This window comes from Dermacentor albipictus, unplaced genomic scaffold, assembly GCF_038994185.2.
Source record: "Dermacentor albipictus isolate Rhodes 1998 colony unplaced genomic scaffold, USDA_Dalb.pri_finalv2 scaffold_156, whole genome shotgun sequence".
Classification (NCBI taxonomy): domain Eukaryota; kingdom Metazoa; phylum Arthropoda; class Arachnida; order Ixodida; family Ixodidae; genus Dermacentor; species Dermacentor albipictus.
This window is the reverse complement of record NW_027225710.1, coordinates 39,685-55,459: the sequence shown is the minus strand read 5'-3', so window position 1 is coordinate 55,459 and position 15,775 is coordinate 39,685. Positions and strand designations below refer to the sequence as shown.

The window sequence follows — 15,775 nt, the reverse complement described above, 5'->3', positions numbered from 1 at the left end:
TTCCATGCCTGAAGACTCTTCGAAACTAGCTATCACGGTGATTTTTGTGCTCTGTCTTGGCTTATTACGCCACTACGATATCGCCACTTTCATTGGCATAGAAGACCATGACATCTATGGATGGCTTGACTCCTTCTAACGAGTGAGTGACTGCGATCGACGTGAAGGCACATTGAAATCGCACAAGGAAACGGCTGAAGTCAGTCGCATCAAAGCTCAACAATGATCATAGTCTCACGACGCGCATGACGTTTAAGACCAACTCCGCTAAAGGGGTGGACCCTATCGCGAATCACAAGCTTTCCGTAGAACATTGTACAATGGCGCATTGCAGAATAGTGGCTTTCACAAACTGTAGAATGGATGACAATTACCTGCATGTCTTGACAAACGGACTCCTGAGTCGTGTTTCTCACACATATACCGATGCATAAGTCTTAGTCCGGGTCAGTCCTAGTCGATGTTTCATGAGGCTTAGAGGGAGCACGGTCGATTAAAATTATGGTCAGCCATAACCCAAGTCTACCTGCTTGAGAATAATTTTAGTCCGTTTGAAACTGAGCGAACGTGGTTGAGCAGAATTGTGGTGAGTCTGAGTGCGAGTGAGACATAAGCAAAATTTAAATTTTTTGAGCGAGTCTCCGAGGGTTGCGTTTAGATTGTGGACCAATGTTGACCTATGAAAGCAAAACTTACAATAAGACTGGTCATATTTAATCTATTTCATAACCGGCTTTCTGTAAAATGCCACAACATTAACTGTAGAGATTAGGCTCTGCTGAAGCATCGCTGCTTCATGCAAGCAACACTTCGCTGCTTCTCAGCGCCATCCACAGGCCGCTTCGTTGTCTGGCTTAGCCGTTTGCACGATGAGACTGTACTGCAGCACCAGTTTAAGTATTTTGTTCGTAATCAAGTTGCCAGCTAACATCGGCTATTCTTACTCCACCACTTGTCAATATCTTCATTGGCACCTCATCTCTGTTACGGAACTATGGAGTCGCTCACCGACTTTGTTCCGCCTTCTTTTTACCAGGTTTATGTGGTTGCGGACCTGGCTTCCTCCTTCATGTTTGTAATCCATGACTGCCAATTTTTGCAGCATTTTGCGTTGTCGCTGCCCCTATTTGGCCAGTGAAAAAGTATGCACGTCCCTAAAGTCTTCAAAGTGCAACTTACAAACGCTCCATTTCCATTCTTTACCACCTTTCTGGGCACGTATCAAGACAACGTCATCAAGTAGGACCATTTCCTAGATAGTCCTAGAAGGCAGCACCTAATAACCCCACTAAGAAGCTCAGTCACACGATATCATCGGGCCAGTTTGACGGACCAGGCCCAGGCAGGTCAGACAGTTGGGTTGGGAGCAGCAGTGACACATTCCCGAGCCGCCACCAGCGACAGGACAAGCCAGCACACAAGGCCGTGCCACATGGACCAATGAAACACAAATATTCCTTGAGAAGTGGTCCCTGAACAAGACATCCAACCGAGCCGCCTGGCATTTTTTCTTCTGGAGAGCTTCCGTTAGTCACGTGCGCCCATCTACTTTATTTTCTGCTACGTCGGATGTGCGACTCAAACATCACAGTGGCGAAGCCTTACACCTATAATTCATGAAAGACGCGTTTTCGTATAAAAAACACGACACAAAAGGCCTGTCCAATAGTGCTGTCGAATATGGCGTATTTCGGCTCGTATTGCAGCATTGTGTTTCACGTCCACCGATCTACGTGATACTGCCGAAATGCAGCGCCTTGTCGCTCCATAACACTACAAGAATATTTTACCCGTAACCTGCGCCGCTGCAATGTGCAACTGGTCCACGTTCATTCCTATATTTTAGGCCACCAGCAGAGCAGTGACCAGGACAAAATGAGAATGGAACGTTCCCATGCGTGGCATAGAACAAGCCCTGCGCGTACTACGATTACGTGTACATTGGTGGAAGCGGCAAATTCCAGTGGCGCCTACAGCGCCACTGGAACAACCTCATACAATACAACCTCACATACAATATCAATATAAAAATGTTGCTTCTAAATCCGTTACTTTACATACACCTGCCACGCGACGCGATAATGAATCAGTGAAGGCAATAATAATGGCTTGGAAAAAAATTGGATAGATACGCAATATGTGGAATACCTGACAGCCCCCCAAAAATTATCAGCCATTCAACTCTGTAAAAGTGGATGACCAGCGAAGCTGTAGCACATCAAACACGCTTATACAAGGGTACATGAATCTATATTAATAATTTTTAGTAGTAGTGGCGATAGCTTTGTGCTTACTTTGATATACACGGATTTGTTTGGTTGTAACGTGAGACAGTATCTTGATCAAAGGTGGCTGCGTAGACAACCGTTCTTGAGTAGTTGGGCTACTTGTAATGATGTGGCACCCAAAATCAGGCTCTTCTAGCATAAACTGAGTGAAGCGTTTCTTGTATGCTTTGGAAAGTGTACATTGAAGTCTCATACGATGATCACGTGGATAGTTTATCATGGCTAAGCCGTGCAAAGTGCGTGGTCATGAACTTCTCGATATCACACTTGGTTGTGCCTGCAGATATACACCCAGCGGATATCACAATTCCGACTTTCATTTGTACGGCACACACAACGCCACAGTCGGTTCCATTGTGCTCTTGCGAGTCAGGGTGCATAGTTGTACATAAATTTTGTCCTTTGCGTATATGGCAATACCTCCTGTTCAAGAGCCCATCTGCTGATCAGAAACGATTACAGCATACCCGTTGGCTTGCAACAATGCATCTTGAATTATTCGTTTCAGTTATTATTATTATTATTATTATTATTATTATTATTATTATTATTATTATTATTATTATTATTATTATTATTATTATTATTATTATTATTATTATTAGGGGCGGAGTGCTTGAAAGCTTTTGCTGTAAAAAAACTAAAAAAAACAAAAGTTCAATAAGAGGGGCAGTAATCGCCTGCCTGCTAGCGCATGATACCTTCACCAATTCCTCAAGCGACTTTCAGCTCGATATCTGAGCTTTTCAGTTCAGTGAGCAAGGTCACCATGCGATAGCCAGAATGCCCGCCCCGTTCAACACCATCTTGATCAGGGTTCTGTTTATAGTTTTTCTAATATCCACTTACTTCCCATCCAGGCTGTTTCCACCATTCATTCATTTCAGTGCTGCCTCCTCTCGAGCATGTGCGTACGAGTTTTCGGTCTTTTCGTTTCGGTGATCCTTCAGTAGACAGTCGGTGCTTGTGCTGTGCTTTAGGTTCCCTCCCGCGTCCGTATTTCCGCGACGACCCCTCTCTACCATCTATGTTAATAGTGACTGTTGGATCCGTTTCTGCCAGTCATATGAAGCTCAGCCACACGAAGCCAGTAGACTACGAATCGAAAGAAAAAAATTAAGAAACTACCTGTGGTTCTATATTAAATATAGAGATGCCTCTTGCCTAATGCCGGCACCCATGCGTGAGGATTGAGTTCGCACCACTATCGTTACCCGCCGTGGTTGCTCAGTGGCTATAGTGGTGGGCTGCTGACCACGAGGTCGCGGGATCGAATCCCGGCCCCGGCGGCCGCATTTCGGTGGAGGCGAAATGCGAAATCACTCGTGTATTTCGATTATACGAGAGACACGGCTGTTATATATATGTATATGTCATATATATATATATATATATATATATATATATATATGTATGTTATATATATATATATGTATATATATATATGTTATATATGTATGTTATACGAGAGACACGGCTTAAGAATTACAACGTTGCAGTCTATGAGTGAAAAAAAAAACAAATGTGTAGCCGTGTGGGAATCGCACATAATATTTTGCACATACTAAGTCAATTTTGAATGTAGCACACACGGCACGTTGTATAAATGAATGAGCCAGCGAATACGTCCTAAATGTAATGAAAGAAAGCTTAATATTAAAAAAAAACTCAAACCGCAACAGCGATGAAACACCTATGCTTTACCAGTCAGAGATGAGATTGTTTGACATCTGGCAATTTGGGGTTTGTGAACAGCCTAAACTTGGGTGTATTTCTCCATTTATTCCTGGATCAGCACCCAAAATAACTAAGTGGGTAATGCCGTCCATTCTTTTCTATGTGTCTTTGCGACAAAATTATGTCCTTCAGCAAGCACCAACTAGGCCAGCAAACAGTTCTGTTAAAACATATTTCCTCGCTTTTTCAGAGCGCGAGCTCCGAGGCGTGCGTTCCTCCGGCGAGCGTCGGCGTCGGCGGCGTAATCGAGCGAACGAGCGCAGTGATGGATGAAAGAGCGAACGCGTAGCTCAGCGTATATGAAAGACGGGAAGAGAAAAGCGGAAAGGAGGGTGCAGCGGAAGCATGAGGCCGAAAGCGGAGAAGGGTATCCAGAAAGCGTGAGAATAAAAGCGCAGTGCGACGACAACGGCTATGAGATAGCGCCAGAGTAGCGCGCATCGTTTTAGAGGTTTATTGGCGGCGGCAGCGGCTGGGAATCGCGGCCAGGCGTCACCCCCGCGCGGGCTCTCGCGTTCTGCAGCTTAGCGAGGCAGTCGTGCCACGTGCCGCCCATTTGTAAGGTGCTGCACGACCCATATTGTCCACGCCGGCCAACATATTGCTAAGGGAAAACACTTATAGAGCCGTGCTCAAATTTTGCATTAAGGAGTATCGAAACCGTCACTGATTTTTCTCACTTTGCAGGGCAGCAGCATAACTCTTCTTGCAGCCAACTACAGCCACTGGCCTCCGAACATCATGAATGCTGTGGCCGTGGGCATGGCTGGTCGGTGGTACGCACCATGTGAGAAAGGTTCCACGTCGAGTACGGGGCCCACTGGCTATTCGCTCGGCAGTAAATGCGGGGGCGCGTGCCTTCAAAAGAAGCTCCTGCGAGAGCATCAAATCACCGACATTTCCCGGGTATGCAAAAACTGCCGTTCATAATACTGACAGACAGCAAGGAGAGCATAAGGGAAATTGTATTCAATCATGAACTTAACGAAATCATAAATAAAACCCGATTAAAGAACAACTGGCCAGAAGTGGGGTAGGAACACCAGTCTTCGCATTAGGCGTGCGACGCTCTTGCCATTTGAGGTAACGTAGCGCCGTTTCCGCATCCACTTTCTGGCATACATATATTATTCTGGCATATTTATGGTTGGTGAACGCTCATGGTTATATTGCGCTTAGTTTTACACTGACAATTTTAAGTGAAGGACAGGACGTGGATGTACGTAGCGCAAACTACCAACTGTTTAATACTCTTAAAGAACGCGCTTATATACAAGGAGATATGGCGCGAGGGGGGGAGGGGCATATATAAAATGATATGAAAGGGTGACGACATGCGATCATAGTTCGGGCCAGGCATGTATTGTTCACTTGCACCCGTTCACCCTGGCGAACTCGAATTCAGCTTCGACAAGCGCGATGGAAGGCGTGCTTAGGGACATCCCTTTTTCTTTAGCGGTCGCAAGCGCCTCCCATAATTCTCGCTCCGTATTTTATTTTGATGTGCCAATGACTGTGGTGCTTTCTAGTAGCGGAGAGCATTTACGTTGTTTGCAGTGTGCATCCAAATTGCTTGGTGCTGTCAGAAGCTGGCACGTGTATTTGTGCTCCCATAACCTATCATTTAGAGAACGTCCAGTTTGCCCAATGTGTACTTTCCCGCAATCCAGTGGAATTCGGTAAGCCACTGAAATAGAACATTCCACGTATTTTTTCACGCGCCAGTGTGAACGGGTGCAAGTGAACGATGCATATCTGGCCCGAACTATGTTCACATGTCGTCACCCTTTCATATCTTTCTATATCTGCCCCTCCCCCCCCCCCCCCCCCCGCACGCCATATATCCTTGTATATAAGCGCGTTCCTTAACAGTATTAAACAGTTGATAGGTTGAGCTACGTACGCCCACGTCCTGTCCTTCTCTTAAAATTGTCAGTGTAAAACTAAGCGCAATATAACCCTGAAAGGGATATTTATGGTTATCTACTGGAACTAGAGCTAGGCTTCTTATGACATGACTAATACAAGTCGGGCCCCTCGGTTTCCTTTCTTCTCGTTCGCTAATTAGCGACTGTCTCTAATCCGGCAACACTGGCACCTTCAGGTAGCATTGCGGTTTCATTAACCAGTTGCTTTCCCCAAAAAATTCATGTACACCTAACGCCTGCGGCAGAAAGGATTCTCCGCATCGGGCGCCAAGGCTTGTGAGTGGTGGGGCTGGCTAAGAGTCCTAGGGTTAGATATAGTAGGTAAGCCTAAATACCACGGAAAGGGGATGGGAATGAATGAATGAAAAGCTTTATTTTCCCAAAGGAGGTATACCGGCGAAGTTGGAGCCCTCAGTCCAAGGCCCCGGTGCATTTTGCCATCTTGCTAGCTCTGTCGATACGCTTGAGCTGTTCATCAGGCTACGAGCAGGACAGCGCAGTCTCCCACTGTTCTGGTGTCGGTGTTTTGTGTACTGGCGCAACCTTTGCTTTTTGGCAGGCCCATGTAACGTGGTAAAGCGTTGCGGGTTCTCCGCAAAGTGGGCATTTATTGTCATATGTTGACGGACAGATTTTGCTGAGCAGACTCAGATATGGGTGTGTATTAGTCTGCAGTTGTCACCAGGGAAACGACTGTTCTCTACTAAGGTAATTGTGGGGAGGGGGGCAGATCCTCCTTTAGCCTCTTTGGTTTTCTAAAATTGCTCCATAGCGGCTGGTTGCTGAGTTCCTCCAGCGCAGCCCTATTGCTTACATTGTGGAAGGCCGCCTTAAGATCGAGTGCAAGCAATATATTTTCTCCGTATTTTAGAATGGTAGTAAATACCTCCTCCTTAATCTGCAGGAGGATGTCTTGCGTGGAGAAGCATTTGCTGAATACAAACATAGTATGTGGCATGAGCTCGTTATCCTCCAGGTGGGTCTCCAACCTCTGAAGCACAATTCTCTCATATACTTTTCCCAAGCAGGACGTCAACGAAAGGGGTCGCAGGTTTTCCAGGCAGGGAGTCTTTCCGGACTTCCAAATCATTACTATTTCCACATGTTTCCAGTCGCCCGGGATAGCCCCCCATTCCCAGTGTTTATTTACGAATTCGGTAAATCCTTTGATGGAGTTTTCGTCCAGGTTCCTTATCATGGCGATATTGATGCCATCCTTGCCTGGCGTGATGATCTTTGTGGCAGACATCACAGCGTGTCTCACTTCTTCTGTGGTAATGGGTTCATCTAGAGCGGCATTTGCTTCTCCCATGCATGCCAAGCTGGCGTACATACAAGATGGGAAAACGGCGCCGCGGTAGCTCAAATGATAAGAGCATGGCACAGGTAATGCAAAGACGCGGATTTGTATGCCATCTGCCGCCAAAATGCTATTTCCTTCTTTCAATCCCATTAAGTTGCGAGTTTTTATTTCAGTTAACAAGTACCCCTAATTTGCTTTATTCTGTCCTTGGTACATTTAATGTCTGAGCTTCTGACAAATAAAGAACGGGCCCCTCAGAATTCATTTCTGGACGTTTCTATTATATATATATATATATATATATATATATATATATATATATATATATATATATATATATATATATATATACACTCTGCGCTCTAGTGCTCAAGGCCTGAATATTTTTTTTTGGGAGACACTAAGCATGGACGTTCGTATCGCACACGAGTCATAATTTCTGTCAAATCTCTCTCTCTCTCTCTAAATATATATATATATATATATATATATATATATATATATATTTATATATATCTATATATATATATGTATACATATATATATTATCGATACTAGTATGGCTCTTGTACGCTCACACTGTTTTGGGGGTGCAGTAAGACTCAGGCTAATTTTTGCGGTGTCTGTTGGATTGAACATTTCCAGATGATAGCGAGCGATCTCTCCGCAGAATTGAATGAAGTGAAAACCGTGTTCGTCTGCAGGTGTTGCGCTTCACAGAGGCCTAATGGAAACTTTCGGCTCTTTCTTAATCATCTGGCCCTTCGCGCTTGGTCATATATCTCTACTACGAAAAAAATGCACAAAGAGACAACTTTAGTTTCTTACAGCTGTGCTTCTTTGCTATTTACCAAATATACATTTTGCCTGCTCCAATACTTAGTCTCCATGTAATCCCAACCAGTAAGCATGACAAGTAGCACCGCGAAAGAAGACCATCAGGACAAAGACAAAGCCGTCGCGCTCAGTCATTTTCATTACGCTTTGAAGAAAAAAATTTTAGGGCCACCTACGCGGCTGTGATAAAGGCCGTGTGCAAGTCTACAAAGGCGTAGACATAAGATTGATCCAGCGTGGAGATTCTGAGCGGTAGTTAGCCAATTCTGATCGCTCTTTGCAACGATTGTACTCTCTAAAATCGGCAAACTTCACGAGTGTAGCATCGGCAGAGCGGACGAGAGGTTGTATCCTGGAATGCCAATTTCTTGGTGTTGCCTTCCACTCCTTATGGCCTGAATCTTATTTCTTTGTAACTTGCTAACCATGGATTTTGGAATTGCAACTACGGATTTTGACGTACACAGCGGCGGATACCAACGAAACAATCGGTGTAAAACCATAAAAGCTATTTTTACTATACTTGCGCTGAGCTTCGTACTTCAGGGAAGCTTCATTCAGTATCCGAAGACTACGAAGCGTGTCATAGCGTGGCGGCCATTCGTGCAAGGATAAAAGACGAGTTGCCTATTATTCTATAATGCGGCAGCCTCACGCTCCTTACTCTGCCATAAACCTCACCTCGCTTTTAATCAGGCTCGCACCAAAAAAGGGGACTACCCTGTTACATACTAAGAACTACGAATTATCGGGTAGGCCGTTATGCGCGAGAGGAAGAAGAAGAAGAAGTCGCCAGTGGGAGCGGAAGCTTCTCGGCTCCATCGATTTATGAGTGTTTCCGCAGTTTTTTTGCGGCCTACACCCGAAAGCGACATATCATCTGAAAGATCAAGTCATCGCGAACCCAGGGATACCAACGTTTTGGGTGAGCGTGAACTTTGCGAGTTTTTACGGCACGAAAATCACACGAGTCCCGTGTGAGCGAGGCCAGGCCTAACGACGGTTGGGCCTGGCGCATCCTTCGTTGGACTCGGCGTTTGAACGAACTACCACCGAGATGGAGATAGACGAGGGAGGAACTGGGGAGACCCCGGATAACGGACCCAACGACACAAAACGCGTTTCCGTGGGTGAAGACGCTGAAGGCGTTGCGGACGGTTGGATCGAAGTTACACACAGAAGAAGGCACCGCACGAACGCTACCCCGATCGCGGGAAAGGACGACACCCGCTCGCGAAGCCCGATGCCCCGAGGCGGCCGAAGCGTAGTGAACAAAGTTCTACGAGCAAGTAGGATGCCCAGACTACCCAGGGATGATATCAGGATAATTGTTCGACCGAACGACGGGCTGAATATAAGGAACACGTGCGGGACGAGTCTCGACGAGGCGATACGCAAAGAAGCGGTAGTGGGCGACGACGAGATGATCACGATCTGTCCCAATGCCATGCAAAACATCCTGGTGATCAGCACACCGGACGAGACAACTGCGACGAAAATCGCTAAGATCAAGGTTTTGACGATTAACGGGAAGAGGCACGAGACCAACGCGTACGTTTCGGCGCCCGAGCAAATGGCAAAAGGGATTATCCGCAACATTCCCCTGAAGTATACGCAAGACCAGCTCATGCATGCTCTGGTGAACTCGAGAAACCCCTCTTTAACATACGCCAAGCGGCTCGGCACTACGACCACCGTGATATTGCTGTATGAGGGAAAGAGAGTCCCCACATGGGCTTACTTCAATAGCATCATGATAAGAGTATCATTGTATCGGAAACAGATTGACTTTTGCAAAGAGTGCGGCAGGCTCGGCCACCGACCCGACGTATGCCCTAGACCGGAGATCAAACTATCGAACACGAGTGCACGCCCAAGTGCCGGATCTGCGGCGAGGCGCACCCCATGGCCGACCGAATGTGCAAGGCCAAATATAAGTTGCCACACATAGAGAAGGAGAGAAGGTGGCGGGCGAGAAGCAGAGAAGAATAGGAACACACATTGGAAGAAGGAAAGACCCCTCAGTGGACCGTATCACCATCGGGGTACAGTATGGCGCAGGGAAAAGGCCAAAGTCGCTCGAGATCCGGATCCCTCTCGCCGATAAGAAGACGTAGCCGAAGTCGTAACAGACCTAAGAACAGAAGTCGAAGCCGTAGTCGGAGTGGAAGCCGCAACCGAAACCGAAACCGCCCCATGCCAGACGGCGTGCGGGCCACACGTGGCGAGATACCGACAGGGCCGCGCAAGGTCACCTGGTCCGACATAGTCGCGGAAAGAAATGGATACTCCGTAGAGAGCACCCCCCTTTCTGGCAGCACAAGGGAAGCCCCCGACTCCCTCCTGGCGGCGAGGATGGAGAAAATGGAGCGAGAGAATAAGGAACTTCGAGAAGAGCTGGGCAGGGCCAGAAAGCAGAACGAACAATCAGCGAGGAAAATCGACGAGCTACAACAGACGTTCAACGAAATCTTGAAGGGCATGAGAAAATCCCCCCATGAGATGATCTCCTCCTTCACCTCCCGCGAGGCCGCCGAGCGAGGCGATGCGACCGCGACAGGAGGCGAGGTAGGCCAGATGGACGTGTGTTGCGGCGAAGAAGCGCCGGCAGCGGCGGGCTCCAAGTGCAAGGGCACAAGCGATACGCCACCTACGGAAGACACTTTGGACCACGCACAAGCACTGAAGAGACCCAGGTCAGGAGCCAGAAAGATAGACGCGATCGAAGAGATGGTGAACAAACTGACGGATAAGACGGAGTGAATGTTTGACATACTCCTGACAAAGCTGAACGAAAGAGACCCAGGTCAGGAGCCAGAAAGATAGACGCGATCGAAGAGATGGTGAACAAACCGACGGATAAGACGTAGCGAATGTACGACATACTCCTGACAAAGCTGAACGAATCTGACGCGGGACGGAACGCGCAGTACGCAGCGGTTAACACCCAACTCGCGACCATGAATAAGCGAATCGAAGATCTGGAACACGGGACGATGCAACTGAAGCAACAGCAACATCACCATCACCTGCCTGGAAGGGCCGGGGTACCATCATCACAAGCGGTAAACGCACCGACCATCCTCGCCTGCGACAACAACGCCAACACCACCCGCACCGGGGCAGGAGGGACGCACGGACAGTTGTGTCCCCCCAACACCTCTGCATAACAATCATGACTGTGTCCCGCAAGTCCGACAATAGACGCATAGCCTGGCAGTGGAATTGCAGGGGCTTCAAAAACAAGAAAGCAACGATGGTGCAATACATGAAAACGCTTGCCAATAACAAACTTCCTGTCGAGATTGCCTTGCAAGAAACTTTCGATCGGGCCCAGCTCCCGGGTTATGTGACGTGCGGTCCCCCCTACGAATCCATGGGGAGGGACGTCAGGGTGTGCACCCTGGTTAAGCGCGGGACGGCCTTCATCGAACACGAAATCGTGCTGCACGAAGAGTCGGACATAGACCATGTACTGATCGAAGTCGTGCCGAGTATTGGAAGTAGGAAAACGGGCCTTTTCGTGCTCAACGTATATAGCTCCCCCTCGCAAAGATACCGCACTCACACTTTCGACGCCCTCTTTCGCGAAGCGATGGCCAAGGCCGCCTCTAGTCCCTTGCTGATATGCGGAGACTTCAATGCGCCGCACACGCAATGAGGATACGGAGCCGACTCGCCGAAAGGGAAGAGGCTAGCCGGACTGATGGACGATCTCGGCCTGGCTGTACTCAACGAACCTGCTTCGCACACCAGGATCGGACAGGGAGTGCGCCGCGACACGTCCGCCGACCTCTCCGTCTGATCACTTGGTCGAACTCCTTCGAGGACCTGGGGAGTGACCACAGGATCCTGTGCGTGACCGTGGTAGAGGATGAAAGCGAAGAGGGCGTCTGCCGAAAGGCCAGAATCGTACACTGGGACAGATTCCGGAAAAATAGAGAGCAAGACAAGGAGGAGGGCCCGATCGAAGACATCAGCGAATGGTGCAGAGTACTACTCGCGGACGTAGAGAAAGCCACCGATGAGGTCGAATGGACGGACTGGCGACAAGAACCACCCAAAGAAGAGGCAGACAGGTCCCGCGGAGCCGTGGGCGACGGCGCTCCCCAACCGTCCAGAGTGGACAGCCGGCTGGCACATCTTGTTGCGGCCAAGAAATCCATGCAGCGAAGAGCGAGTAGGCAAAAACTCAACAGGAAGATACGCAAGAAGATCGCCGAAATCAACCAGGAGATCGAGACGCATTGCACCCGCCTGTGCGAGCAAGAATGGCAGGAGCTGTGCGACACGATGAACGGGAACATGAGCGCTGGACGCAGCTGGAAGATTCTCAGGCACCTGCTCGACCCGGCAAGCACCAGAACGGCGTCCCGTACAAAGATGGCCAAGCTGCGACACAAGTACAAGAATGACCCAGAGGCCTTCGCGGAAGAGATCGTGCAGACGCACCTCGCACGCCCGGAAGGGCGGAGTCACCCAGAGTACTGCGGGGCTCCCAACGAGGAGCTGGACGCGGACTTTTCCGTGCAGGAAATTAGAACGGTCCTCCAGCTACTGAAGACCAACTCGGCGCCCGGTCCTGACAGGATCACCAACAAAATCCTGAGGAACCTGAACGACGACGCCATCGAGAAGCTCTGCGAGTACAACAACGCGTTCTGGAAGGAGGGCCAAATTCCGCAAGAGTGGAAGACCGCGGACGTTATACTGATACCAAAGCCGGGCAAACCGCTGGAGGTCAGAAATATGCGGCCGATCTCTCTCACGTCCTGCGTCGGGAAAGTGATGGAGCATGCCTGCCTTAACAGGGTGACGACGCTGCTCGAGAAGCAGGACGCCTTCGGCACCCACATCATCGGTTTCCGGAAGGGACTTTCAACGCAGGACGCCATGCTGCAGATCAAGGAACAGGTCGTGAACGCTCCGAGCACACACGTGCGTGCCCTATTCGGGCTAGACCTCAAGAGCGCCTTCGACACTGTGAAGCACATGGCCATACTGGACAAGATCAGCCGACGTGATCCCGGGGCGAGGTTCCACCGATATGTCAGCAGCTTCCTGAATGAGCGCGAGGCGACAGTCAAGATCGACGGGGCCTCACCACGAACGGTCCGAATGGGTGGTGCGGGAACGCCGCAGGGCTCCGTACTCTCCCCCATGCTTTTCAATCTCGTCATGATCGGCCTACCGGAGCGCCTTGACGCGATAGAGGGCATCAATCGTACGATATACGCAGATAACGTGACGGTGTGGACCACGGAGAACACGAGCGTCGGCGAAATGGAAGACCGACTGCAGCGGGCCGTCCGGGAGGGGGAACGGCACCTCGAGGACACGGGACTCGTCTGCTCACCCGACAAGTCGGAGATCCTGCTCCACAGGCCGCGCAAGAAAGGGCCCCTTCCGCAGGCCGTGCTAGACGCTCGTCGTTTGCGCGTCTGCGTCACGACGAGGGAGGGTACCCGAATACCGATGGTGTCCAAGTTGCGAGTGCTCGGCCTGTGGCTGGAAGAGAACGGTGCCAACCGCGAGCTGGTTGCCCGACTGCAGAAGAAAGTGGCCGCCGCCACGCACCTCGTGCGGCGGGTCGCGAAGAAGAGGAAAGGAATGAAAGAACACAACGTTACGAGGCTGATACAGGCGTACGCGCTGAGCCACATAGCGTACGTCGCCGCATATGCCGACTGGAACAGGAGCGAAACCGACAAGCTGAACGTGGCGATCCGCAGGGCGTTCAAGACCGCCCTGGGAGTGCCCCAGTACACGCCAACCCACAGGCTCCTCGAGTTGGGCGTAAACAACACGCTCGAGGAGATCGCCGAGGCGCAGAGAATCGCGCAACTGGAGAGGCTGTCGAGCACCGTAACGGGAAGACGAATCCTAGACTTGCTCGGGATTCGATATCACGAGGCGCGTGGAGTGAAAGAATCACTGCTACCGAAAGTCAGGGACGCCATACAGACGGAAAACATGCCGAAGAATATGCACCCGCTGCATGACGTGCAAAGACGTATACGCAGGGTGGTAGCAATCCTCGAGAAGCATGGAAGACAAGAAGGCGTCCTCTTCGTCGATGCAGCCAGGTACCCACGGCCAGTCGGTGACTCTGATGGCGACGAGGAAAGTCGACCACCACCGCCGCTACAAGGGAATGTGCGAGACGAACCGCAGTTACCAGCACCACCACCACTACTGCTACTACGACAAAAACGGCAGTAGCAACAACGGCAACATCGACACGGCCGGCCGACGGCAGCGGCGCCCGCCTTCTCCATGGCAGTCGTAGATACAAAGGGAACGATCCGAGTCACGGCATCAGCGAGGCTGCCTTCGGCCGAAGCAGCGGAAGAGATGGCCATAGCCCTTGCGGTACTCCACGGAGGTGCGGAGGATAACCTTATCATCAGCGACTCGAAATCAGCGATTCGGAATTACACCAAAGGTTGGGTGTCCGCGGATGTGGCACGCATGCTCAACGCCCGGGCCGGGGACTTCGGATCCGGCACGATTACAAACAAGTCCCTCAAGTGGTTCCCCGCGCACGTCGGGGAGCTTGGCAGTAACAACAACAGCCACGACAATAATGACACCAACAATGCTAACGGCCGAAGACGCAACGACACTCCACCCAACCACGACGAGTGCGCCCACCTCGTCGCGAGGCAGCTTACCCGCCGCGACGCCGTCACCCAGAGGGCAGCTGCTGCCGTTGTTGTGCGGGACCCCAGCGGAGGAGTGACGGCGACGGCGGCTGCCACCCCATCTGGCGCGGCCGCTCTTGTTACCAATACAACACAAATCGTGGCGGACGGAGCTGGGTATCACGAGGACGCCGACTGCGATGTCAAGGAGTTTCCGGCAACATACCGGGAGGTGCTTGGTCACTATAGGAAAGAACGAAGAAAATATCCGCAACCCCACGGGCGCCTAGACAGGTCCCAGGCGGTCGACCTGAGACGGTTGCAGACGGGCACTTTCACCAACCCCTACCACCTGCACCGCCTGTGGCCCGCGCTGCACCCGTCGCCCGGCTGCCGTTGGTGCAAGCACGAACGGGCCGATATGGCCCATGTGCTTTGGGAATGCCGACGCCACGTGGAACAAGGACAAAGAGGAAGGGGGAATACAAGAGCAGAACCCTCTGAAGCGGGGCGCCTCGCTGATAGATGGCAAGCCGCCCTCCTCAGCGAGGCACCCGAAGACCAGGAGTGGGCCGTCCAGCGGGCCAGGGCCGTTGCCGGGCATCTCGAAAGATTTTCCTCGGTTGATGGACCCCTGGCAGCCTAGCCCCGGGCACCAACATCAGCAACCGTTGGACAAATAAAGTTTATTCCTATCCTATCCTATCCCGTTATGCGCACTTTTCTTACAGCACTTACTCCCTTGTTTTGACTGCATTTCCATTCTCTGTTCCGAAGAGTGCACTTATGTTTAATTTATATATCGCAGAAAAAAAGTCGCAGTCATAAGTAAGGCTCGTGCACATTTACCGTCGTGGACACTGCGAGCTGTTTTAAGGGCTAGTATACCGTTACGACGTCCAAAACAATAATCCGCAAGTAAATTGCATAGGTGTGGCTTCATGAGGACCACAATATCTAGTTATAATTTTCGAAACAACCACCGCCGTTTACTAGTGGTTACGTCTCTGCATTGCTGGGCTGTTGTCTGCTCTATCT

General features: G+C 50.3%; 1 protein-coding gene across 1 annotated transcript in view; it reads left to right on the top strand.

Moving 5' to 3' along the window:
• Positions 1-15,775, top strand: part of LOC135917823 (uncharacterized) — a 75,543-nt gene that overhangs the window by 52,666 nt on the left and 7,102 nt on the right. The window contains exon 6 of the mRNA XM_070530496.1: positions 4,713-4,931. Coding sequence (XP_070386597.1) covers positions 4,713-4,931 — 219 coding nt within the window. The remainder of the gene's footprint in view (positions 1-4,712; positions 4,932-15,775) is intronic.